Source organism: Mauremys mutica, chromosome 7 (assembly GCF_020497125.1).
Source record: "Mauremys mutica isolate MM-2020 ecotype Southern chromosome 7, ASM2049712v1, whole genome shotgun sequence".
NCBI lineage: Eukaryota > Metazoa > Chordata > Testudines > Geoemydidae > Mauremys > Mauremys mutica.
In genome coordinates this window covers 52,329,230-52,355,336 of record NC_059078.1, presented here as the reverse complement: position 1 = coordinate 52,355,336, position 26,107 = coordinate 52,329,230, and the positions used below count along the sequence as shown (strand labels likewise).

Sequence of the window (26,107 nt, the reverse complement as noted above, 5' to 3'; positions counted from 1 at the left end):
GTGGGTTTGGGACTAGGGCAGAGGGCCCTTTTGGGATTGGCATGAGGTCCAAGACATGGCTCTCTCTCCTGCAGCTCAGTGCTGCTGGCAGCTGCCCTGCTGAGGAGGTCTGGGAGCAGGCAGCCAAGAGGAGTAGGGCCCAGGGGAGACCATGGGGAAAAGCCCCATCAGGCAGGGCAGGAACTGCCGCTCTCCCTTAGTGCTCAAGTCCCACAGAGGAACGGACTCTGACCAGCATAGCTTGGTCATGGCCCCAGCCAAGAGGGGAGAGGGAGGTGGACAGCAATGAGCAGCGGTGCCCTTGAGTGGGGCCAGGCCATGGGCTCTGTGGGGCAGGAATGCTGGCAGAGCCTTTAGGGCAGTGCCCCAGCCAGTGACTGCACTCACAGATGTGCTTTGTCCTAGCTCGGCTGGCCAACCAGTGCTGGCTGGGCTCCGGTGTGTTTTTTCCCCTGTCTTTGGGCAAAGACGTGCTGAGACCTCTCAGACAGGCCCCCTGGTGCTGAGGAGTTCCCATTGGAACCCCAGCCTCGGCCCTGACCTAGCACTTAACAGGCCAGACTATGACTGAGAATTTTAGACGATACAAAACACAGCTTGAAACAGCCCCTTGCTGTGGCCAGTCGCACTGCCGGCCCCACTGCTGATCACTCGGCCGACCCGCCAGCCCCTCTGCCTGCCTACAGCTGACCCCCTCTACTGCTCCTACTGACGGCCCACCAGCCCCACTGACGGCTCCGCTGCCTGTCCATAGCTCTGCTGCCTGCCCAGGCATCTCTGCCTCCCTGGCCCCAGTGCATCTCTGGACCCCTCTTTGTTCCATGCCCATGGCGGGGAGAGAGGCCAAAGCTGGGCACCCTCAGCCATGTGGTTACCAGGAGTGTGTCTCTTGATGTGTACCCCAGGGCAGCGGCGCTCCCCTCTCAATGACTTCCAGAAGCTCAAAGCAACCCAGCTGCTATCCCTGAACCAGCGCGGCTCTGGCCCAGAGCAGGAGGAGCCTTCAGACACCGAGGAGTGTGCCAGACGCTGCATGGTGCTGCTGGACTGCAGGTGAGCGGGGGAGTGGCCCAGCTAAGGTTGCACACAACTGTGTGTGGCTGCATGTGTGTGAGCTCCCCCATGTGATGCATGAACGGGTCAAAGATGCCTGCCTCAGGGGAGCTGCAGTCAGGAGCCTGATCCCAAAGTGCTAGCTCAGCAGCGCAGGCGTCTCAACATTTTGCACAGGCTGCCGATTATTGCCGTCCCTCTCTACTGAAAGAAGGGATTCTGTCCCCCCACTTCTGCCTCTGCCCAACTTCTCAATCACTCCTCCCCCCCCAAGTTTCATCTGTGCCTCCTAGGGTTTCTCACACACAAACACACACACACCAGGCCAAGGGCTCCAGAGGGAACCGTCTTCCCCTTCCCAGCTTGTGGTGGAGAGTCCAGGGACTGCTAAATCCCCCCCCCCCCCCCCCCACACACACACCGCTGCCCAGGTGGGAGCAGGGTGGCAGAGTCTGTCAGGGTGCCCTCTAATTTTTCGTACACATGTGCGGAATGAATTTTGTTATGTGCACAAAAAGAGTGACTAGAAATCACTGTCCCATCCCCAGGTCTCTTGAGCGGGGGGAGGCCGTGAGCTGTTGGGATCTTTGCGCTCGCGCCCGCACATACACACACACACACACAGAGTGAGACTGGCTTTGTGTTGCTGCGGTGTGGGAGAAAAACTCTGCTCTCTGAATGGCTCTTTAGCGCCAGGAGGCTAGTTTTTTGTGTTTTTTGCTGTACTAAGCCTGCCTGTGCTGCCACTTGCTTGTGCAAAGCAGCTATGGGCTCTACTAGGGTTTGTACCCATTCATCTATTACCACCTTCCCAACCAGCAACTTTCAGGAATGCTCATTTGCCTTCCAGTCATAACTTCAAAGGGAGTTTACCCATGTATCACTTTAGAGCCTCTTAGAGACATTAAGATGGTTGGTAGCTTTTCATCCCAATCCCTCTCTCAGCTCTTTACTTTTCTCAAAGCTTCCTTTACCATGCGATTGGATCGTTCAACTTGTCCAGAGCACTCAGGGTGTCCAGCTATGTGGAAAAGTTGCTTAATACGTAATGACTTACATAACAGCTCCCACAAAATGGGATTCTAAATCTGAAGCAATTACTCTGGGAATGCCCATTCTTGAGAAAACCATTTCAAAGAGTTTTTTTAGCACAGATCAAGGCAGTGTTGGTTTTTGTAGGAATGATTTCGACACATTTAGCAAAGGGATATACTATACCAGGCAGTAATTATTTCCTCTACTGGTGCTGGGTAAAGGACCTATATAATCTACCTGAATCCTGAACCAGGAACCCTATATTTTTTGGTACACCAATGCATTTTTTTTGACCCTGGCAATCAGCATTAACCATGGTGCACTGCAGACTATTAGCACACCACTGGTTTATATCTGCTTTCATGCCTGATCACCACCCTGTATCTTTAACTGTGTTTAAAGTATCCTGTTCTCCTCTGTGCCCTTGCTCATGCACAAATGGAATCAGGTCCCACTGTACCTGGTTTGCGACTATCCAGTTCCTTTGACAAGCAGCATCCACTGCCCACCAGACATCTCCAAACCTGCTCAATCCTGTATTTTCCTGTGGGATCTTCCCCTGTCTTGGCTAAGGACCGGATTGCTGTAGCCCCATCTTGAAGGGTACTTAAGCCCAAGGTATCTTTTTTCTCTGTTCAACAAAGGGGGGAGCAACACAGTGATTTCTCTGGCTGTCCAGTGAGAATCAGTGTAAATAGTAACAGAAATGTCCCGGGATTCATAAGCTAAGACAGCCCTAACAGCCTACACCTCGTCTGTTTGGGCAGAATGGGGAGGTGAGCTGGTCCTTAGCGCCTCTCTCCGTCATTTACCCAGAGGTCTCTATGCCCTCTTTGGGGATGATCCAAAGGTAAATCAAAGTGCAAGCTCCTCCTGCTTAGCGTCTACAAGCCTCACGCCTCCCTTGACTGGCCCTTCAAAATGTTTTACAAGGGGGAGGGAGCAGGTATGCTCATCGCCTTCTGTAATTAGCCCGTACGGGGGTCTGATGAAAGTGCATGTTCTATTTTAAACTTGACTCCTCCATTTACTAGGATGAGGGTCCATTGAGCAATGCGGGCGATAGAAATCTCCTGTCCTGTATCTTCCCTGATCTAATGAACTTGATTGGGGAATGTGTAGACTGTATACAGAAAGGAGGGGTTTACATTCATTAGGAACTGGGGAAAATTTTGGAATGGGGGGAGCCTATACAGGAGAGATGGCCTCCACCTAAACCAAAGTGGAACCAGACTGCTGGCACTAAACATTAAAAAGGTTGTAGAACAGTTTTTAAACTAGGAGATGGGGGAAAGCCGAATGCTGCAGAGGAGCATGTGGATCGGACGCAGACTTCTCTTAGGCCTGGTCTACACTTGGGGGGGGGGTCGAACTAAGGTACGCAACTCGAACTACCTTAGTTCGAACTACTCACCCATCCAGACGCCGCGGGATTGAAGTCCACGGCTCCCCCGTTGAGTCCGCCACCGCCGTTCGCAGTGGTGGAGTTCCGGAGTCGACGGGAGCGCGTTCGGAGTTCGATATATCGCATCTAGATGAGACGCGATATATCGAACTCCGAGAAGTCGAACGCTACCCGCCGACCCAGGCGGGTAGTATAGACGTAGCCTTAGGGAAGAATCAAATGATAGAGAATCTCCAGGTTATAGCCAGGAGAAGAGGATGGAAGAGGATAATGTAAGGGCCAGATCAGATGAGAGTCACATAAAAAAGAATCTGACACATCAGAAAAGGGCAGACAAATAAACAGGGACAAGTTTTTAAGTGCTTATATACAAATGCTAGAAGTCTAAATAATAAGCTGGGTGAACTAGAGTGCCTTGAGGATATTGATATAATAGGCATCTCAGAAACATGGTGGACTGAGAGCACTCAATGGGACACAATCATTCCGGGGTACAAAATACGGGGAGGTGGAGCGGCACTATATGTGAAAGAAAATGTAGATTCAAATGAAGAAAAATCTTAAGCGAATCCACGTTCCATAGAAACTCTGTGGATAGAAATTTCATGCTCTAATAAAAATATAACATTAGGGATCTAATATGGACAACCTGATCAGGACTGTAATATTGCGGATGAAATACTAAGAGAAATTAGCGAGGCTATCAAAATTAAGAACCCAGTAATAGAGGGGGGATTTCAATTATCCCCATATTGACTGGGAACATTTCACTTCAGGACGAAATGCAGAGATAAATTTTCTCGATACTTTAAATGACTGCTTCATGGAGCAGCTGGTATGGGAACCCATAAGGGGAGCGGCAACTCTAGATTTAATCCTGAGTGGAGCGCAGAAGCTGGTCCAAGAGGTAACTATAACAGGACCGCTCGGAAATAGTGACCATAATACAACAGCATTCAACATCCCTGTGGTGGGAAGAACATCTCAACAGCCCAACACTGACATTTAATTTCAAAAGGGGGAACTATGCAAAAATGAGGGGGTTAGTTAAACAGAAGTTAAAGGTACAGTGACTAAAGTGAAATCCCTGCAAGCTGCATGGGCACTTTTAAAAGATACCATAATAGAGGCCCAACTTCAATGTATTATCCCCAAATTAAGAAACACAGTAAAAGAACTAAAAAAGAGCCACCATGGCTTAACAACCATGTAAAAGAAGCAGTGAGAGATAAAAAGACTTCCTTTAAAAAGTGGAAGTCAAAGCCTAGTGAGGCAAATAGAAAGGAGCATAAACACTGCCAAATTAAGTGCGAGTATAATAAGAAAAGCCAAAGAGGAGTTTGAGGAACGGCTAGCCAACATGTTTTTTTTAAGTACATTAGAAGCAGGAAGCCTGCTAAACAACCAGTGGGGCCCCTTGATGATCGAGATACAAAAGGAGCGCTTAAAGATGATAAAGTCATTGCGGAGAAACTAAATGGATTCTTTGCTTCAGTCTTCACGGCTGAGGATGTTAGGGAGATTCCCAAACCTGAGCTGGTGACAAATCTGAGTAGGTGACAAATCTGAGGAACTGTCACATATTAGTGTCACTAGAGGAGGTTTATTCATAAATGATCTGGAGAAAGGGGTAAACAGTGAGGTGCCAAATTTTGCAGATAATACTAAACTGCTCAAGATAGGTAAGACCAAAGCAGACTGTAAAGAACTTCAAAAAGATCTCACAAAACTAAGTAATTGGGCAACAAAATGGCAAATGAAATTTAATGTGGATAAATGTAAAGTAATGCACATTGGAAAAAATAACCCCAACTATACATACATGGAGGCTAATTTAGCTACAAAGAGTTTGGAAGAAGATCTTGGAGTCATGGCGGCCAGTTCTCTGACGATGTCCAAGCACTGTGCAGGGGCGGTCAAAAAAGCAAACAGAATGTTATGAATCATTAAAAAGGGGATAGAGAATATATTATTGCCCTTATATAAATCCATGCTTCGACCACATCTCAAATACTGTGTACAGATGTGGTCTCCTCACATTAAAAAAATATACTTGCACTAGAAAAGGTTCAGAAAAGGGCAAGTAAAATGATTAAGGGTTTCGGGAGGGTCCCATATGAGAACAGAGTAACGAGGCTAGGACTCATCAGTTTGGAAAAGAGGAGACTAAGGGGGGATATGATAGCGCTATATAAAATCATGAGTGATGTTGAGAAAGTGGATAAGGAAAAGTTATTTACTTATTCCCATAATACAAGAATTATGGGGGGGATCACCAAATGAAATTAATAAGCAGCAAATGAAATTAATAGGTTTAAAACAAATACAAGGAAGTTCTTCACACAGCGCACAGTCAACTTGTGGACCTCCTTACCTGAGGAGGTTGTAAAGACTAGGACTATAACAGCATTTAAAAGAGAAGTGGATAAATTCATGGTGGTTAAGTCCATAAATGGCTAGTAGACAGGATGGGTAATGAACGGTGTACCTAGCCTCTGTTTGTCAGAGGATGGAGATGAATGGTATGAAAGAGATCACTTGAGCCTTGCCTGTTTGGTTCCCTCCCTCTGGGGCACCTGGCATTGGCCACTGTCGGCAGACAGATACTGAGCTAGCTGGACCTTTGGTCTGACCCGGTACGGCCGTTCTTATGATCTTTTGTTCTTATTACTGTGAACCTTTGATGGCCAATAATAAATTCCCAATGCATCGGGCTTCAGACCAACGCAAGACACTCTTTTTTACAAGGGGTAACGCGTGTCTCTATTTGATCCAGGAGCCTGGAGGCATATGCGTTGCCGTTGGTTGAGAGTCACTCTGACTCTTATCTGAGGAGGCAAATTCAATCACAAATGGCAAGGCAAGGGCAGGATAAACCAGGGCAGAAGCACTAACAAAACTTTGCTTCACGGTAACCAGGGCAATCTGTTGGTCTGGTCCCAGTATCCAAATCCTGTTTTTCTTTAATAATTCGTACAGAGACTTGGCTTCGTCAGAGAACATGTCAATGATCTTTCTACCAAAATTAAAAGTTCCCAAGAGAGTTCGTAAGGAGTGCGTGTCGGTTGGAGCAGGTTCCTTTCCTATCATGTCTACCCTTTGCTGATCGGGAGTCGAGCCACCCTCTCCAAGACATAAACCCAGGCTTCTAAAAGAGTTGACAGATGTGATTCTAGTGCCAATAGCCATTATATTTGCAAAGTCATGGCGATTCCAGAGAGGAACTTGAAGACTGGAAAAAGGCTAATGTAGTGCCCATCTTTTTTAAAAGGGAAGAAGGAGATTCGGGGGAATTACAGACCACTCAGCCTCACATCACTACCTGGAAAATCATGGAGCAGGAACTCAAGCAATCAGTTCTGAAGCACTTAGAGGAAAGGAAAGTGATCAGGAACAGTCAGCATGGTCTCACAAAGGGCAAGTCATGCCTGACTAACCTAATTGACTTCTATGATGAGCTAACTGGATGATGGGGAAGCAGTGGGCGTGTTATTCTTTGACTTTAGCAAAGCTTTTGATACGTTCTGCCACGGTATTCTTGCCAGCAACTTAAAGAAGTATGGGCTGGATGAATGGGCTATAGGTGGCTAGGAGGCTAGCTAGATATTCAATAGGTAGTAATCAAAGGTTCTATGTCTAGTTGGCAAACGATTTCAAACGGAGTGCCCCAAGGGTCGGTCCTCGGGCTGACTTTGTTCAATATCTTCATTAATGATCTGGAGGATGGTGTGGACGGCACTCTCAGCAAGTTTGCAGATGACACTAAACTTGGAGGAGTGGTAGATATGCTGGCGGGCAGGATACAGAGGGACCTAGACAAAGTAGAGGTTTGGGCGAAAAGAAGTCTGATGCGGTTCAACAAGGGTAAGTGCAGAATCCTGCTCTTAAGACGGAAGAATCGCATGCATTGCTACAGACTAGGGACCGAGTGGCTAGGCACCAGTTCTGCAGAAAAGAAACTAGGGGTTACAGTGGACCAGAAGCTGGATATGAATCAACAGTGTGCCCTTATTGCCAAGAAGGCTAACGGCATTTTGTTCTCACTTTGTAGAAGTGTTGCCAGCAGATCATTCCCGTCTATTCAACATTGGTGAGGCCTCATCTAGAGTACTGTGTCTAGTTTTGGCCCCCACACTACATGAAGGCTTTGGAAAAAATTAGGAAGATTCCAGTGGAGAGTAACAAAAATTATTAGGGGCTGGAACACATGACTTATGAGACGAGACTGAGGAAACTCGGATTGTTTAGTCTGTAGACGAGAAGAATGAGGGGGATTTCATAGCTGCTTTCAACTACCTTGAAATATGGGGGTTTAAAGAAAATGAAAACTGTTGTCAGTTGTAGCAGATGACAGAACAAGGAGTAATGGTTTCAAGTCGCAGTCGCGGAGGTTTAGGTTTGATAGTATAAAAACTTTTTCATTAGGAGCGTGATGAAGCGCTGGAATGGATTACCTAGGGAGGTGGTGCAATCTCCTTCCTTAGAAGTTTTGATGATCAGGCTTGACACAGCCCTGAATGCGATGATTTAGTTGGGAATTTATCGTGCTTTGAGCAGGAGCTTGGACTAGATGACCTCCTGAGGTCGCTTCCAAACCTGAAATTCTATGATTCTATCATTTTTTCTCTATTTACCTTAGAACCGATTTACTGTACTGTAGTCATCACCTCCCTGATGATTTCCCTGGTCATTTTCGAAGTGTGTGTGTGGGGGGGAATGTGTATTGAAAATGTAATCCACATATGAAATTACATGTGAGTGGCGGTCAGGGTGCAAATCGTTCCACGTTTTAGTGACGTGAGCATGACAAATACAACACGCTGAAATGGAAGCTCACTTATGGGCAATGGCTGGAGATGGGCCTGGACCTGGTGGTGGGGCTTTCCACCGGACATAGGTAGAAACAGACTTGCCCATTCCCTCCCAGTGGAATGATTTCCCCAAATGGTCTTTGGTCCTGTTAACCCCAGCATGATCACTATGTGATCATAGTCTAAGCTCAAGAGATGTGCCCTATACTTAGTTGGAACATCCAACTGTTAGGTCTGGTCTACACTAGGGGGGGGTCGATCTAAGGTACGCAACTTCAGCTACTTGAATAGCGTAGCTGAAGTCGAAGTACCTTAGCTCGAATTACTTACCCGTCCTCACGGCGCAGGATCGACGTCCGCGGCTCCCCCGTCGACTCCGCTACCGCCACTCGCTCCGGTGGAGTTCCGGAGTCGACGGGAGCGCGTTTGGGGTTCGATATATCGCGTCTAGATGAGACGTGATCTATCGAACTCCGAGAAATCGATTGCTACCATCCGGCGGGTAGTGAAGACATACCCTTATAGATCCCCAGCATGAAAGATTCAGTTCCTGTGCCGATATACTGATATTGAGGATGCTAGTCCTCGTGCCCACCAGAAAGTTTTTCCTAGGATTCTCATACTAGAATCCTCTTTCTAGAAAAAACCTGGACCTATTGGAATAGCTGAGGGTACGTCTTCACTACCCGCCGGATCGGCGAGTAGCAATCGATTTCTCGGAGTTCGATATATCGCGTCTCATCTAGACGTGATATATCGAACCCCGAACGCGCTCCCGTCGACTCCGGAACTCCACCGGAGCGAGTGGCGGTAGCGGAGTCGACGGGGGAGCCGCGGACGTCGATCCCGCGCCGTGAGGACAGGTAAGTAATTCGAGCTAAGGTACTTTGACTTCAGCTACGCTATTCACGTAGCTGAAGTTGCGTACCTTAGATCGACTCCCCCCCTAATGTAGACCAGGCCCAAGAAGCACTGGGTAGCTCTGAAGTGCCGTTCAAGGTCCCTTTATGCTTCCATCTGCTTCCTGCCCTGCCTGGAACGTCTCCCTTTATGCTGGAGACATTAGTTCCCCGCTGTGTTGTGGACTGTAAGCGATGAAGGTGATAAGGGTGTCGCTGTCGATTATGAACTGCTGGTGCCCTAGGCTGTATTTCAGGCTCCGGCGCCCTTTGGCGCTGGCTCCTCTGATTCTGGATAGGTTGCAAGCACGGGATCTGGTGCTGACTGCTCCCCCAGTTCTGATTCTTGGGCTCATTCTGCCTGGAGCATACGAACTGGATCTACAATTGCTATCATACACTTTGGTCTGGAATTGCGTTCCGCTCCCCCCTGTGGCTCAGTCCCTTTAGGAGGGTCAGGATTGTGGCGGCCTGTTTAGCGATGCCCACCCTGTTTGTTGGATGTACATGGTTGGCTAAGCCTTCCCAGCAGAATGGGATCCGGGTAATCATACACTGCAAAAGTCAATATTCCTGACCAGCCCTTCTACTGGACAGTATCAGAGAGGTAGCCGTGTTAGTCTGGTTCTGTAAAAGCAGCAAAGAATCCTATGGCACCTTATAGACTAACAGACGTCTGTTAGTCTATAAGGTGCCATAGGATTCTTTGCTGCTTCTACTGGACAGGCAACTTGGCTATCGGTATGTTAAAAGAATTTGCCTGAAGAGGTTGCACTATCATTTTGGCGTCTTGGCTGATGAATTTGGGGTCCACCAGGGATTGGTGGCTAGCTGACGCCTGTGCTCCAGTGTCCATCCACACATTCACAGTTTCCTTTCTATCTGGCAATATCTGCGAGGCATCTGGACCTGAAGGCTCTCGGTGGGACCACTGATTGCTGAGTTGGAGTTGGCTGGTGCTCGTGGAGCAGATGGCCTTCACAAACCCCAGATCATTAATTTTGAAGCATCGGCCAGCTAATTGTAGGCTTGGGCGAGGTGGGTTCTTGGAGAGTAGGCTGATGAGATGAGATGGCATCTGGGGTTTCTACCTTATTGAGGTCAGAGGGTGTAGGGAAGCAGTGAGAAAGGCAAAGCGACGGGTGGAGATGGACCTAGCGAAGGGGATTAAAACCAATAGCAAAAGGTTTTTTAGCCATATAAATAGGAAGAAAACCAAGAAAGAAGAAGTGGGACCGCTTAAAACTTTGAACGGAGTGGAGATTAGGGATAATCTTGGAATGGCACAATATCTGAACGAATATTTTGCCTCGGTCTTCAATGAGGCTAACGAAGGGCTAAGGAATAGTGATAGAGGGACCGATGGGAATGAGGATATGGGGGTAGACATTACGGTATCGGAGGTGGAAACCAAACTTGAACAGTTTAACGGAAGTAAATCGGGGGGTCCGGATAATCTTCACCCTAGAATATTAAGGGAATTAGCGAGTGATATTGCTAGCCCGTTAGCGATGATTTTTAATAAATCTCTAAATTCGGGGATTGTACCGTTGGACTGGAGATTAGCTAATGTAGTTCCTATATTCAAGAAGGGAAAAAAAAGTGACCCGGGTAACTACAGGCCTGTTAGTTTAACATCTGTAGTATGCAAAGTCATGGAAAAATTTTTAAAAGAGAGAGTGGTTACGGAGCAGGAGGCCGATGGCAACTGGGATAGTTTACAGCATGGATTTACGAAAGGTAGATCGTGCCAAACCAACCTGATCTCCTTCTTTGAGAAAGTAACAGATTTTTTAGACAAGGGAAATGCGGTGGATCTAATATATCTGGATTTCAGTAAGGCGTTTGATACGGTACCGCATCAGGAATTACTGGTTAAATTGGAAAAGATGGGGATTGAAATGAAAATCCAGAGGTGGATAAGGAGCTGGTTAAAGGGGAGACTGCAGAGGGTAGTATTGAAGGGGGAACTGTCGGGTTGGAGGGGGGTTACCAGTGGAGTTCCTCAAGGTTCGGTTTTGGGTCCGATTTTATTCAATCTATTTATTGCTGACCTGGGAACCAAGAGTAGGAGTGGGCTGATAAAGTTTGCGGACGACACCAAGTTGGGAGGTATTGCCAATTCGGAAAAGGATCGAGATATCCTCCAGGGAGATTTGGATGACCTTGTAAACTGGAGTATTAGTAACAGGATGAAATTCAATAGTGAGAAGTGTAAGGTTATGCATTTAGGGATGACTAACAAGAATTTTAGTTATAAGCTAGGGACGCACCGGTTGCAAGTAACGGAGGAGGAGAAGGACCTGGGAGTCCTGGTTGATCGTAGGATGACTATGAGCAGGCAATGTGATGTGGCCGTTAAAAAAGCAAATGCGGTCTTGGGATGCATTAGGCGAGGTATTTCTAGTAGGGATAAGGAGGTGCTAGTCCCGTTATATAAGGCGTTGGTGAGACCTCATCTGGAGTATTGTGTGCAGTTTTGGTCTCCCATGTTTAAGAAGGATGAATTCAAACTGGAACGGGTACAAAGAAGGGCCACTAGAATGGTCCGAGGAATGGAAGGCCTGTCGTATGAAAGGAGACTTGAGGAGCTCGGTTTGTTTTCCCTAACCAAAAGAAGGATAAGAGGAGATATGATTGCACTCTTTAAATATATCAGAGGGATAAATACCAGGGAAGGAGAGGAATTATTTCAGCTCAGTGCTAATGTGGACACGAGGACAAACGGATATAAATTGTCAGTCAGGAAATTTAGGCTTGAAATTAGACGAAGGTTTCTAACTATCAGGGGAGTGCAATACTGGAACAGCCTACCGAGGGAAACAGTGGGGGTGAAGGACCTCCATGACTTTAAGATTAAGCTAGATAAGTTTATGGAGGAGATGGTATGATAGGATACTGGGCTTAGTCAATAGGTTAATTAAGTGCCACACTGGTAAATAGTACATGGGTCAATGATATGATATTCTTAACCTTTTTCCAGAGGGTATGGCTGGAGAGTCTTGCCCGCATGCTCGGGGTTCAGCTGACCACCATATTTGGGGTCGGGAAGGAATTTTCCTCCAGGGTAGATTGGCTGTGGCCCTGGAGGTTTTTCGCCTTCCTCCGAAGCATGGGGCAGGGGTCGCTTGCTAAAGGAGTGGGGGGATAGGCTTATGTGGCCTGCATCTTGCAGGAGGTCAGACTAGATGATCATATTGGTCCCTTCTGATCTTGAATTCTATGATTCTATGATTCTCTACCTGTGTGGAGGGCCTTGAGAGGTGGGGTCTTAAGCTGATCCCAATGGTGTGGTGTCATCTCGGGTTGCTCCTTCTGGTAGCCAACTGCTACTAACTTTCTTCTTCCCCGCCACCTCCACCCATTTGGCTGCGATCTCCCCCACCTCGACTCATACATCACAGACGCTGAGCAGACCAGGTCACTCAGCAGTTCCAAGCTGTCACCCTTTCAGATGCTCATGGACTCAGCAGGCTGGGTCGAGCAGCACTTCCAAGCTACCACCCTCCAATGCCACAGGTTCAGCGCATACATAGCCCCACTTTCATGTTCGGGTAGTAATACACTTGATGAGCAAAGTCTACAGGAATTTTGGACGCGGCAAGGATCTTTAGCTTAAGTAAGCGGAGCGTTGCTGCAGAGCGAATGGGAAGCCAAAAACACAAAAAAGATTAGCCGGAGGGACAAAAGCAACCATCTTGACCATAAAGTTATTTATTGCCAGGTATACAAGGCAAAACCATTGGAATATTAAATCTATCTTAAAATTGATTACAAAAAGTCAGCTTTAGAAAAAAAGATACGTGATCACACATGTCAGGTTAAGAAAGCTATAGCTATAATAGGATAAAAACAGCGCGCGAGAGAGATTTGGGTTCTCACCACTCTGTGAAACGAAGTTTTCGGGGTTCCCAGGTTGTGGTGGTAGGTGAAGGTCCGCAGGGCTTGAGACAGGCAGAGCCCCTGTACGATCAGTCAGAAGATGAACTTCCAATGGAACTGATGCAGATTTTGGTTGGCGGCATTGAAACACTTACCTGAGCATGGGCAGGGCTTTTTTAATAGTGAAACAACAATGGTTTAAAAAAGAACACTAGATTTGTTTATGGGTAAACTGATGGCTGGAGGGAATTCAGCAAAGTTGTTTTGGTCAGGCTAGACAATAGGAACATTTCTGGATATGGGCGGTGTTCTTTGGTCTTATAACTACTGAACTGGGTGTATACAGATATGTATTCATTACCATGTCGAGCAGAGCTCCCAATCATGCAGTGCTTCCCTGTGGCTCTTGCCTTGGAAATCTGTATCCTCCATTTTGAATGCTTATTGAGACGCTTCTGTGTCAGATCGCTGATGCAAATGAGATTGGGAGTTTCCTTAATCTTGTCACCTTTGTCCGGAGGGGTTTAGGTATCTTTCCCAATGCATTTTCAGTCCTTATTGTAAGTATGTCTTTTGATTGGTTTTGGTTCAAGCAGAGGCTGGCGTGAGGTCCACCGTGAATCAGACTGGCAAGAGAGTGGGGCCTGATTCACCAAAACGAATATGGAGCACTTAAAACACCTCCCCAAAGGCCCCTCATCTGTCCTCTGTCACATTGGGGAAAACACCTGGCGTCTTTCTTCTGCCCTTTGTTTTCCCACTGGCCAAAGACAGCTGGCTCCCAATTTACGGTGGAAGATTGTCACATAGAAAAATATAAACTGTTGAGCAATAGTCAACATAGTTTCTGTAAAGGGAAATCGTGTCCTACTAATCTACTAGATTTCTTTGAAGGGCTCAACAAACATGAGGACAAGGGGGAATCCAGTGGACATAATATACGTAGATTTCCAAAATTCCATTAATGGTAAAATCTCAAAATGGAGAGGGGTAACTAGTGGTGTTCCCCAAGGGTCAGTCCTAGGACCAAGCCTATTCAATTTATTCATAAATGATCTGGAGAAAGGGGTAAAAAGTGAGGTGGCAAAGTTTTCAGGTGATACTAAACTGCTCAAGCTAGTTAAGACCGAAGCTGACTGTGAAGAACTTCAAAAAGATCTCACAAAACTAAGTGATTGGGCAACAATGACTTGATCATTGCCTGTTAAGTTCACCCTCTGGGGCACCTGGCATTGGCCACTGTCGGTAGGCAGATACTGGGCTAGATGGACCTTTGGTCTGACCCGGTACGGCCATTCTTATATTCTTATATTCTTAAGATTAAAGTTTCCAGAAACAGATTACAGTTTCGTGGGGCCCTGGGCTAGAGAAAGTGTCTGTGTGTTGGTGGGGCGGGAGGCTCTAAGCTCTCCGGTCATGCAACAGCCTATTAAGTGCTGCACAAGCGCTCAGGGCTTTCGTGGGGAGAGTCCCACCCACGGCCCCACCCCGGACCTGCTGAGGCGGGGGGAGAGAGATGCCCTTCCCCTTGCCCCGACCGAGTCAGACGCAGAGCAGCTGCGTAAAGGAAGAGGCGCCTGATCTGGGGAGAGTCCTCGCTCATCTCTGAAGTCCTGGGGAAGGCCTCACACCCCCCTCGCACCGAAATCCAATCCTACGCCCTAGCCCTGAGCCCCTCTCACACGCCAAAATCCTCGGACGCACTCCCATCACACGACCTTTATCTGCACCAATATGGAGGTGCTGTCTAACACATCATATGCATATTGGTGCACAGAGCTGGTCATACAGCACCTCTATATTGGTGCACATAGAATCAAAGACTATCAGGGTTGGACGAAACCTCAGGCGATTATGTAGTTCAACCCGCCCCCCCCCCGCTCGAAGCTGGACCAATATGCAACTAAATCATCCCAGCCAGGGCTTTGTCAAGCCTGACCTTAAAAACCTCTAAGGAAGGAGATTCCACCACCTACGTAGGTAACCCATTCCAGTGCTTCACCACACTCTGAGTGAAAAAGTTTTTCCTAATATCCAACCTAAACATCCCCCACTGCGACTTGAGACCATTACTCCTTGTTCTGTCATCGGGTATCACTGAGAACAGTCTAGATCCATCCTCTTTGGAACCCCCTTTCAGGTAGTTGACAGCAGCTATCAAATCCCCCCTCATTTTTCTCTTCTGCAGATTAAACAATCCCAGTCCCCTCAGCCTCTCCTCATAAATCTTGTTCTCCAGCCTCCTAATCATTTTTGTTATTCTCCACTGGAATCTTTCCAAATTTCCCAAAGCCTTCTTGTAGTGTGGGGCCGACAAATGGACACAGTACGCCAGATAAGGCCTCACCAAAGCCAAATAGAGGGGAATGATCACATATCTCATGGTCACTGCCGCGCAGGTTCCAATCGACTCGTTTCCACATCACAAAATTCATTTCGCATATGCGTGGGAAATAGCAGAAACACTGGGCGCGTCCCCACCCTTTCCGCCTATAGTTCCTTCCCCTATGGACACATCCTGTTCAACTCACAGTCTGCCCCTTTCCAGACCACACCACAGCCCCAGGAGCTAGGAGATGGAGCCGGCGTGTGGGAGAAGCCGGGATCCGGTTCCCGGGAAGGGCGGAGCTGGCGTGGTGGAAGAGCTGAGGGCTGGAGCTCAACTGGGGAAGGACTCCCCCAGCTTCGCTAGGCTGTAGCCAGGCACGAGTGGTGACTTCTGCTATGGGGATAGAAGGTGCTGAGGACAAGGTGGGGTCTGCCAGGGGGTTGGGGGCTTTTGGGCCTGTCCCAGCCTGGATGTGACTCTTGGGTTTGCTCTTCAGGGCCTTTCACTTCAACCACCAGCGCCATAGCTGCCAGCTACTGCCATGGACCCAGCACTTGGCAGACACCCACATTAAGAGGAACATCCACTATGACCTCTACCAGAAGAAAGGCAGGTGACGGCAGGGGTGAGGGGTGGGGGAGGGATGACGAGCAGGGGCAGAGGTGGGGGGGGTGAGGGCAAAGGGGAGTGCAGGGTGGCCCAGGGGCAGGGTGGTGGGGGTGTGGACAAGGACAAGGGCTGAAGGGTAGGGGCAGCAGAGAGCAGGGGCACTTTCAGCACCGCTTTCAGCTCGGGCTGATCAAACCTAACTGCGAGATCCCGCTGCTTCCTCTGGCCAAATAGGTTCTTCCTACCGTGAGCCAAGCCTGGGTGGGTTTGCAGTGAGCGAAGAGGTGAGAGGGCAGAGTGAGGGCAGCAGCGTTTCCAGAGCAGGCACTCGGCGGCTCGCCCGGCCTGGGAGAGGGTTGCATGGATGGCTGTGTTATATGAAAACACGCCCGGTCGGTCTCACAGCTGCCAGGCTGCTGGGCTCCACCACTACAGACATTGACTCCTACCACCTAGCCTAGCCCGTGCCAGCCTCTCCGAGGGCAGTGACCTCCTGGAGCCCCAAACTGGCCAGCTATGCAGTCCACAGGAGCCAGCTCTCCTACCAGTCTCAAACCACCAGTTCGCCCTGTGTGACTCTGTGATTAGCGCGCCCTGGTCCGGGCTCCCGACTGCAGGGAGTTTGCCCAGTTTTTACCCCAGCGCTCTAACGCCCCAGCACGCTCGCTACGGGAATGATGGCTGCGTGTTCCGCACTGCTGGATGGAGCTGGTACGGAGCTACAGGAGCCACTCGTGCTGCACTCTAGTTGCTCTCCCTGCAAACATTCTCCAGAAGGCACCCATCCCTGGGCTCACGAGGACACCTTTCTAACCGACAGATTATATGCAGAATTGCATTAGGGGAGATGGAAGGAGCTACCGAGGCATGCAGTCCACGACAGAGAAGGGGAAGAACTGCCAACAGTGGAGGCTGAAGTTTCCCCATGATCACAGGTGCTGTGAGGGTAATGCGGACGCCATGCTGGGGATGAGTTGAGGCTCTCCCATGATGGGGCTGTGCCACCTGCCGGCCCAGTGGTATGGCCAATGAGTATCGAAGTCCAGGGGAGGCTGTCTCCCCTAACCAAGGCTGTGGCCTCGCCCATGCTTCCACCTCTTCCCTAAATCGAATCTAAATCAGGGGCCTGGAGCTTGGGGCTCGGGCTGGTGACCGGGGCTGGAGTAGCCAAGGGCCGCTCGGGCCAGCCAGCAGCCCATGGTGACTGGGGCCGGGCTTGGTGGGTCGAGCCAGTTAGTGTGACAGCCTGGGACGGAGGGCCTCGGGTGGAAGGGGCTAGATTCCCCGCAGCCCTGCCCCCAGCTTGCTACTTGTCTCATTCGGCTGGTATTGCAGGAGTTGATAGCTCTGGAAGTCCAGAGCAAATGGGGCTTCTGTCACTATCCCACAACTGAGGAGGTCAAATTCAGCACAGACTGTGCAGAAATAGGGCAGACTCACTGCATATTGGTGGTTGTTTTGTCTTTAGATATACGAAGCCAGTAATCAAAATAACTTCAGGCTCTCCACACTGGTTAACAGTAAGGCCTGGTCTACACTATGGGGGGGTTTCGAACTAAGGTACGCAAGTTCAGCTACACGAATAGCGTAGCTGAACTCGAAGTACCTTAGTTCGAACTACTTACCCGTCCTCACGGCGCGGGATCGAAGTCCATGGCTCCCCCGTCGACTCTGCCACCGCCGTTCGCGGTGGTGGAGTTCCGGAGTCGACGGGAGCGCGTTCGGAGTTCGATATATCGCGTCTAGATGAGACGCGATATATCGAACTCCGAGAAGTCGATTGCTACCCGCCGATCCGGCGGGTAGTGAGGACGTACCCTAAGTGATCGCAAAGTCCTTATATCAGATCTGTAGCAGTGATGGAACAGACTGCTGGCTTATAAAGTCTCTCTGCTAAGTTCCAAAAGACTGGAAGGTCCTCAGTCCATAATTCAAAATGGCCCTTTGAATTGTAAATCCACAGTCCAGAGAATCAGGGCAGGAAATGGATGGCCAAATAGAGATAGCGGAGGGCTCTTTTATATCCTCTGCCATTTGCCTGGAAATCTACTGTCTCGACCAGAGCTCACAGCCCAGGTGCACGGAAAGTTCCTGGCCCAAGATGGAGTCCAGGATCACATGAGCACATCCCATGTCCTTATATGCTGGATCACCCACAGCCCACGTTCTGGCTGAAGCCTCCTTCTTCAGGAAGTGCTATCAGGGCGGAAGGAGTTTCTTCTATAGCACATTGTGAGAGCTAAGTGTTCTTCATGCGACATCAACACATCAGTTTAAATTTTATCTGGTGGCTGTTATCCAGACAACACACATATATGAATAGTCAATATTAATAACTTCAAATACACAAAAGCATACATACTTACATACTTAGCTAATTATGTTTTCCACTGACAAGTTACGTGATATACATTGTACAAGATTTGTTGTAATTGTCTAACAGTGGCAATATTAATGCTATACGTGGTCATATTTAATCGCACAGCATTACAGCCGCTCTCAGAGCTGGGACTATCTGCCATTAGTCCTACACAAAGGGCAGAAGGACCTCGCAAATGTGCTGGGGACCTCCCAAATGGATGGAAGGTTCAGAGATGCCCAAAGCAGAAGGGATACGAGCCAGAGACTGGCTCCAAAACACTTTCTGGAGCAGAGCTTTTAGAAAAACGATTTCCTTATGAATAGCGATTAATATCTGGGACTTTACAGCTTGGAAAAGAGAGGGCGAAGGGGTGAGATGATAGAGGTCTGTTGAGAAAGTAGATAAGGAAGTGTTTACTACTTCTCATAACAGATGAATTGGGGGGGGGGTGTCACCAAATGACATTAATGGGCAGCAGGCTTAAATCAACAAAAGAGTATTGATTCACACAACACACAGTCAACAGAGGCCAACACCATAACAGGATGGGGGAAAAAAAAGCTAGATAAATTCATGGAGGATAGGGCCATCAACTAAGGTTGTTCTGCACCATAGCCATCAGAGCCTGGAGTCTCTTCTTAAAGTGGCGCACACACACGCACTTACTGGCTGTTCTAGTGCTTCAGTTTGCTTTCCCAGGAGTCATGGGTCAAATTCAAGGGTCCCCTGCCCTGTCTCCCACATAATTTTGAATTTGAAAATGCACAGTGGGGCCGTTGTCATGGAATTGTGTAGCACCGTTAATCACCTCCTGCTCTGTAGGACTGTGACTAGATGGATTTGCAGGTTTCGATTTCTTAGCTGCAGTGAGGCAAGATAAAGGGATGCTTTTATATGGTTATTCAAACATTGGTGTCTCACAAGCAAAACCTCAACGATATCAGTGTGGGCTGGTCGAGGAAGAGGCCTAACACTTGCATCTTTTAGAACGCAGGACTGTTCAGAAATCTGCAAGCAGGGACTTTTTTTTCTGGACCGGGATATTACCATTACTGTCACTATTGAAATGCCAAGAGTGAGTCCCATGGCTCAGAGATAAGAGCCATGGAACTGTGCCATTGCCTGTTTTCTGGGCCTCATGCTGCTGCGAAATGTGCAGTTCACTGATAGGCGTAGCTAAACCAGTTTGTTTTTTTGTCAGCATTTTTTGCCACTTTGCCAGCTCTTTGCTCACCACCCCTACAGTACACCCAACTTAGTCAATCCTGGTATTAAGAGCAATAGTTCAGTATATGTATAATTTCTGCTATCTGATGAGCCTTTTCCTTTTCCAGGAGTCTTATAAGGACTCAGACAGGATGTCCATGGCAGCTAGGCACAGATCTATGGCTCAGTTACGGCCAGCATTGTCCCTGCCAGTTAAGTCACCAGACAGAATACACCTTTTTTGAGCCCGAGCAAAGGAACGTAGAATGCTGTTCCTTCAATTCCTTTTTGGCCACCTTTGGAGCCAATGACATGCACTGGTGATAGCAGCCCTGCTTCTCAAGAACACTCCTTTGCTTTGTATTTCATTAGACAATTCCACCGCTATCCCAGAGGGTGTAATTTTTCACTTATAATACTTTTTTGTATTGAAGACAAAATGAATATGATGATAATGTGCCATGCGGCTTGGGCGTTCTTTTTTCCAACTTGTTATGTCCTAGGGGCAGCCGGTGTAGGAAGCAATCACTTGAGGCCAGAGAGCAGACAGCTAACCAAAACCTCCATTTTATTTACAGAAACAGAGAGCTCACTCAGCCGGTTGAAACCGGCTGAGCTATCCCTTAATAGTCTAACTCAGTTGCCATAGTAACAAAACCCATGACAACCAAATACACAACATATTCCTCCCCCCCTAATAAGAACATCCCCTAAATAAAACACACACTAAACTAGAGAAGGAGGGTAGACTGCCTCCATTCCTGGCTAAACCCTGGGGATTATTTTGCCCCATAACCGTGGGTTCGCCCTAACTAAAGATCCAGCCGATGAGGAGGCCTTCTGTCTCTAGGTGGATTACGGCGAACTTCTGGTGTTGTTGCACCCGGAAGTACTAGGGGCTCAGGGTCCGCAGCACGAATAGGTGAGGAGGTGGTATCAGCTCGTGCTGGGCAAAGGGGTATCTCAGCTGCCGGCAGTAATGGAGGAGAACAGTCAGGAACAGGTGACTCATGATTCGGTGTCTCACCAGGAGGGGTGAAGTCAGACCCCTCAACTGCATATGGGTCCTGAAGACTGGCATGACCTGGCAACAGCTGATCTACATGTCGCCGCCAGGTAAGATTCTCTGCAGTCCGGACTGTATAGGAAACAGGTCCTGTTTGAGTGATGACTGTGGCCGGGACCCATTTAGCTCTGGAAGTATAATTCCGAGCCAAAACTGGCTGCCCTGGGCTAAAGGTTCGGTCTTTTGCTCTGGGTGCCCGTCTGATTACTTGATATTGCTGCTGATGTTGCACAGTTTGTCTGGGTTCAGAAAGTTTCAGCAGATCAAAGCAAGTGCGCAGCTGTCGTCCCATCATTAGAAAGGCTGGGGAAGCCTGGGTTGTAGCATGAGGTGTGTTTCTATAGGAAAGTAAGAAGGTATCCAGACGCTTTTGAATGGAGTGTTGTCCCTTTGCTGATTTCAAAGCGTTTTTCATTGTCTGCACAAATCTTTCAGCTAATCCGTTGGTGGACGGATGATATGGTGCTGACGTGATGTGGTGTATCCCATTTGCCTTCATAAAATTTTGAAACTCCTGAGAGACGAACTGCGGTCCGTTGTCGCTCACAAGTTGTTCTGGCAGACCAAAACGACTAAAGAGTCCTCGTAGTTTTTGGATAGTACTCTCTGCAGTAGTGGACTGCATTATAGAGACTTCTGGCCATTTAGAATGGGCATCTACTGCCACCAAGAACATGCTTCCTTCAAGGGGGCCAGCAAAGTCAACGTGAATACGTTGCCACGGGTTTTCAGGCCAGTCCCATGGGTGTAGAGGTGCCCACTGGGGTGCATTTCTTACACTCTGACATGACATACAAGCTTTTGCCTTCTCTTCAATAGCACTGTCCAATCTAGGCCACCAAAAATAGCTTCGTGCAATTTCCTTCATGCGCACTATTCCACAGTGACCGGAATGTAGCTGTTCTAACATCTGTGATCTCACGGGTGGTGGAATAATGACACGCCTCCCCCATAACAAACAACCAGATTGGACCGATAACTCTGTCCGCCTGGACATGTAGGGAACAAGGTCGGGTGAGATCGGAGAGGTTTGTCGAGATTTTCCATGCATCACCAGGTCCATAACTTGGGATAATACTGGGTCAACGCGGGTTGCCTTCTTTATCTGAGTAGCAGTGATGGGTGTATTCTCTACCTGTTCAAAGTAGAAGATTTCCTTTTGGGCACTATCTTGATGTTTGACCGGTAAAGGCAACCTTGAGAGGCCATCTGCATTGCCGTGCAGAGTGGATTTCCGATATTTGATTTCATATGTGTGTGCAGAAAGTATCAATGCCCAACGTTGCATATGACTAGCAGCTAATGGGGGAATGCCTGTGTAGGGTCCAAAAATTGATGTCAGAGGTCGATGGTCTGTAAGAAGAGTAAACTTTCGCCCAAACAGGTACTGATGAAACTTCCTAATTCCAAAAACAATTCCTAATGCCTCACGTTCGATTTGGGCGTAGTTAGTTTCTGCTTTGCTTAGAGTGCGTGAAGCAAAAGCAATAGGTCTTTCTTCTCCCGAAGGCATAATGTGTGACACGACCGCTCCCACTCCATAAGGGGAAGCATCGCAGGCCAATTGCAGGGGTAAGGATGGATCAAAGTGCGTTAGAACTTCAGAATTTAACAATGCATCCTTAGCTTTGTTAAATGCAACATCACAGGCTTCAGTCCACTTCCAGGCCTTGTTCTGCCCAAGGAGCTCATGAAGTGGTTTTAGCAGTGTGGCTAACTGTGAGATGAACTTTCCATAATAGTTCAGTAGTCCTAGAAATGAGCGTAGCTGGCTTACATTTCGAGGTGGGGGAGCCTCCACAATAGCTTTAACTTTTGCAGGGGCCTTATGAAGACCTGCAGAATCGATGATGTGTCCCAAATATTCAACAGAGGGCTTGAAGAATTCACACTTGTCTTTGCGAACTCGTAGGCCATACTCTTCCAGTCTTTGTAGGGTAGCCTCTAAATTCTTTAAGTGATCCTCTTCATTTCTTCCAGTGACCAGGATATCATCCAGATAGCACTGAACTCCTGACAAGCCACACAAGATCTGGTCCATAGCCCTCTGGAACAGGGCGGGAGCCGATGTGATTCCGAAGGGTAGGCGACAGTATCGATAAAGCCCCTTATGAGTCACAATAGTCAACAGCTCTTGGGACTTTTCATCGACGTGCATCTGTAAATATGCTTGACTCAGATCAATCTTACTGAACTTTTGTCCCCCAGCCAGGCCTGCGAAGAGGTCATCGATGCGGGGAAGCGGGTATTGCTCTGCACACAACACTGGGTTGACAGTGACTTTAAAATCACTGCAAATCCGGAGAGAGCCATCTTTCTTCACTATTGGAATGATAGGAGTGGCCCATGAGCTATGGGTAACTGGTATTAGGACTCCATTGGTGACCAGGCGCTCCAGGTCTGCTTCAACTTTTGGCCTGATGGCATATGGCACAGTTCGGGCTTTCAGATATTTTGGTGGACTGCCAGGTTTAATGTTCAATGTCACAGTGATTCCCTTCATACTTCCCAAATCATCTCCAAAAACAGCAGCATGTTTCCTTAGTATAGGGGTTAGACTGGTTTCTTCTTTAGTCATCCGGTGCACTTCTGCCCAGTTCAGCTGAATCTTCCCAAGCCAAGACCTACCCATTAAGGCTGGGTAGTCACCTCTCACCACAAACAGTGGCAATTTAGCCGCCTGTCCATTGAGCTCCACCTTAACATCAATAGTGCCCAACATGGGCACAGCTTCACCTGTATACGTCTTCAGAACAGTTTTTGTTGCCTTAAGCGGAAGATGCTGTAGCTTTTCCTTATACACAGTCTCAGGAACCAGCGAGACAGCTGCACCGGTGTCTAGTTCCATGCGTATAGGTTTGCCCTCCAATAAGGGGGTTACCCAGTATTCATGTGAGCCCGCTGCCAAAGACAAAACATGCAGTGGCACTTCCTCTTGTGAGGAGGTGTCACCTTGATCATCCTGGGTCTGCTCTAGGGTATGCAAGGTTCCTCTTTTTGTCGGCCAGACCACAGGCCTCTTTTTCTTTTGTTTACAGGCATACTCAATGTGTCCCTTTTTGCCACAGTGTCAACACACCAGGTCCTTACACCAGCATTCTGATGCCTGGTGACCCAGCTTACCACAGCGGTAGCATTCTTGACTCTGCACCGTTTTGTGGGTCAGTTCTTGTGACACTTTTTGCACCGTAGGGGATGCACCGATGTATTGTGCCTCCCTTGTAGCCAGTTCCATGGAGACAGCAATATCAACAGCCTTCTGTAATGTAAGCTGAGCCTCTGTCAGTAGGCGCTTCCGTATAGCTTCACTGCAGAGGCCACACACTAACCTGTCACGCAGGGCATCATTTAACATCTCTTTAAATTCACAGTGTTCTGCTAGCTTTTTTAAAATGGCTACAAATTGTACAACTGTTTCATCTTCCTTTTGGTCTCTTTTGTGGAACCTATATCTTTCAACAATTACCAGTGGTTTTGGGGAGAAATGAGACCCCAGGATTTCCACAATGTCACTGTAAGATTTAGTCTCAGGCTTAACAGGGTGTAGTAAGCTGCGTAGCAGAGAGTAGGTTTTAGCCCCTACAACAGTTAAGAATATTGGCACCTTCTTCGCTTCTGTAATGTCATTTGCAATACCAAAAAGCTCAAAACGCTCAGTATACACATGCCACTGCTCTGTATTCTCATCAAAAGGCTCCAGGGGCCTGGTCAGAGTAGCCATGATTTTTAGTTTCACTTTCACAGTCAGTGCAAACAAGCAGCTTTTTTTCTTTGTTTGGTCTTTACCTTGACTTCTACTTCCTTCTGTTACTGGAGCAGCACCAGGATCCCACCCTCGTCGCCAGTGTTATGTCCTAGGGGCAGCCGGTGTAGGAAGCAATCACTTGAGGCCAGAGAGCAGACAGCTAACCAAAACCTCCATTTTATTTACAGAAACAGAGAGCTCACTCAGCCGGTTGAAACCGGCTGAGCTATCCCTTAATAGTCTAACTCAGTTGCCATAGTAACAAAACCCATGACAACCAAATACACAACACAACTAAGGTACCCAGCCATGTCCCTGCTGAGTCACAAGGTGTATCTGCCTTCTCCCAGTGAGCCAGTTGTGTAGCTGATGGTCCTTAATAGTTTTTTAGCCTGTATAAGCTTTATACAGAATAAAACAGATTTATTGAGCTGGGTGTCTGTGTGCTGGTGTCAGGTAACCCGCAGAGCTGTTTTCACTTAAGCATGCAGCTTTGGGCGTATGTCCTGGACCGTGGGTTTGTGTTGCAGCAGTCTAGCATGTCTGGTTCAACAAGGCAGGGTTCTGGAAGTCCCAAGCTGGTAGGAAAAACAGACTCCAATGTAATTTCAGCACATCATGAGACAGTCCCAAGAACAGCGCTGTGACCAAAACCGTCACATCCAGCTTCTGGCAAAAAGAGGCTAGGGCTTTTGAAACATTTGGAGATGATGATGATTAGGAACGGTAAATATATATTCACCAACAGCAAGTCATGCCTGACCAACCTAATTGCCTTCTATGATGACCAAACTGGCTCTGTGGATATGGGGAAACCAGTTGATGTAATATTTGTTGACTATAGCAAAGCTTTTGACATGGTCTCACCAGCAAGTTCAAGATGTATGGATTGGATAAATGGACTATATATTGGATAGAGAACTAGCTAAGTCATCTGGCTCAATGGGTAGTGCTAAGCGGTTCGATGTCTATTTGGCAGCTGGTATCAAGGTGAGTAGGGGTCAGTCCTGGAGCCGTTTTCTTCAACAGATTTATTAATTGTCTGGATGACACTAAACTGTGGGGAGAGGTAGATACCTGGAGGGTAGGGCCAGGGTCCAGAGTGATCTAGACAAATTGAAGGATTGGGCCAAAGGAAATTTGATGGGGTCCAACAAGGACAAGTGTAGAGTCTTACAATTAGGATGGAAGAATCCCATGCACTGCTGCAGGCTGGCTAACCAGCAGTTCTGCAGAAAAGGACCTGGGGATTACAGTGGATGAGAAACTGGATATGAGTCAGCAGTGTGCTCTTTTTGCCAAGAAAGCTACATTAGTAGGAGTATTGGCAGCAGATTGCGGGAAGTGATTAGTCCCCTCTGTTTGGCACTAGCAAGGCCACATCTGGAGTATTGGGCATTGCCAGGAGATCAAAGGACGTGATCATTTCCCACTATTCAACATTGGTGAGACCTTATCTGGAGTATTGCGTCCAGTTTTGGGTCGGCCATTACAAAAAGCATGTGGACCAATGAAGAGAGGAGGGCAATGAAAATGATAAGGGGGTTGGGGCACATGAATTTTGAGGAGAGGCTGTGGGAACTGGGCTTTTTTAGTCTGTAGAAGAGAAAAGTTAGTGGGATTTGATCGCAAACTTAAATTACCTGAGGAGAGGTTCCAAAGATGATTGAGTGCAGATGACAGAACAAGTAGCAATGCTCTCAAG

The 26,107-nt window shown here is 47.9% G+C and overlaps 1 protein-coding gene across 10 annotated transcripts in view; it reads left to right on the top strand.

The window, feature by feature from the left end:
* The window catches only part of MST1 (macrophage stimulating 1), a 44,877-nt gene that overhangs the window by 162 nt on the left and 18,608 nt on the right, over positions 1-26,107 (top strand). For 9 of the 10 annotated variants that reach the window (XM_045024707.1, XM_045024706.1, XM_045024703.1 and 6 more), the window contains exons 2-4: positions 906-1,053; positions 15,911-16,023; positions 16,844-16,958. In XM_045024707.1, the coding sequence (XP_044880642.1) occupies positions 906-1,053; positions 15,911-16,023; positions 16,844-16,958 (376 nt within the window). Of the gene's footprint in view, positions 1-905; positions 1,054-15,910; positions 16,028-16,843; positions 16,959-26,107 lie in introns of those variants that run through there. The other variant, XM_045024711.1, reaches the window with a different exon arrangement.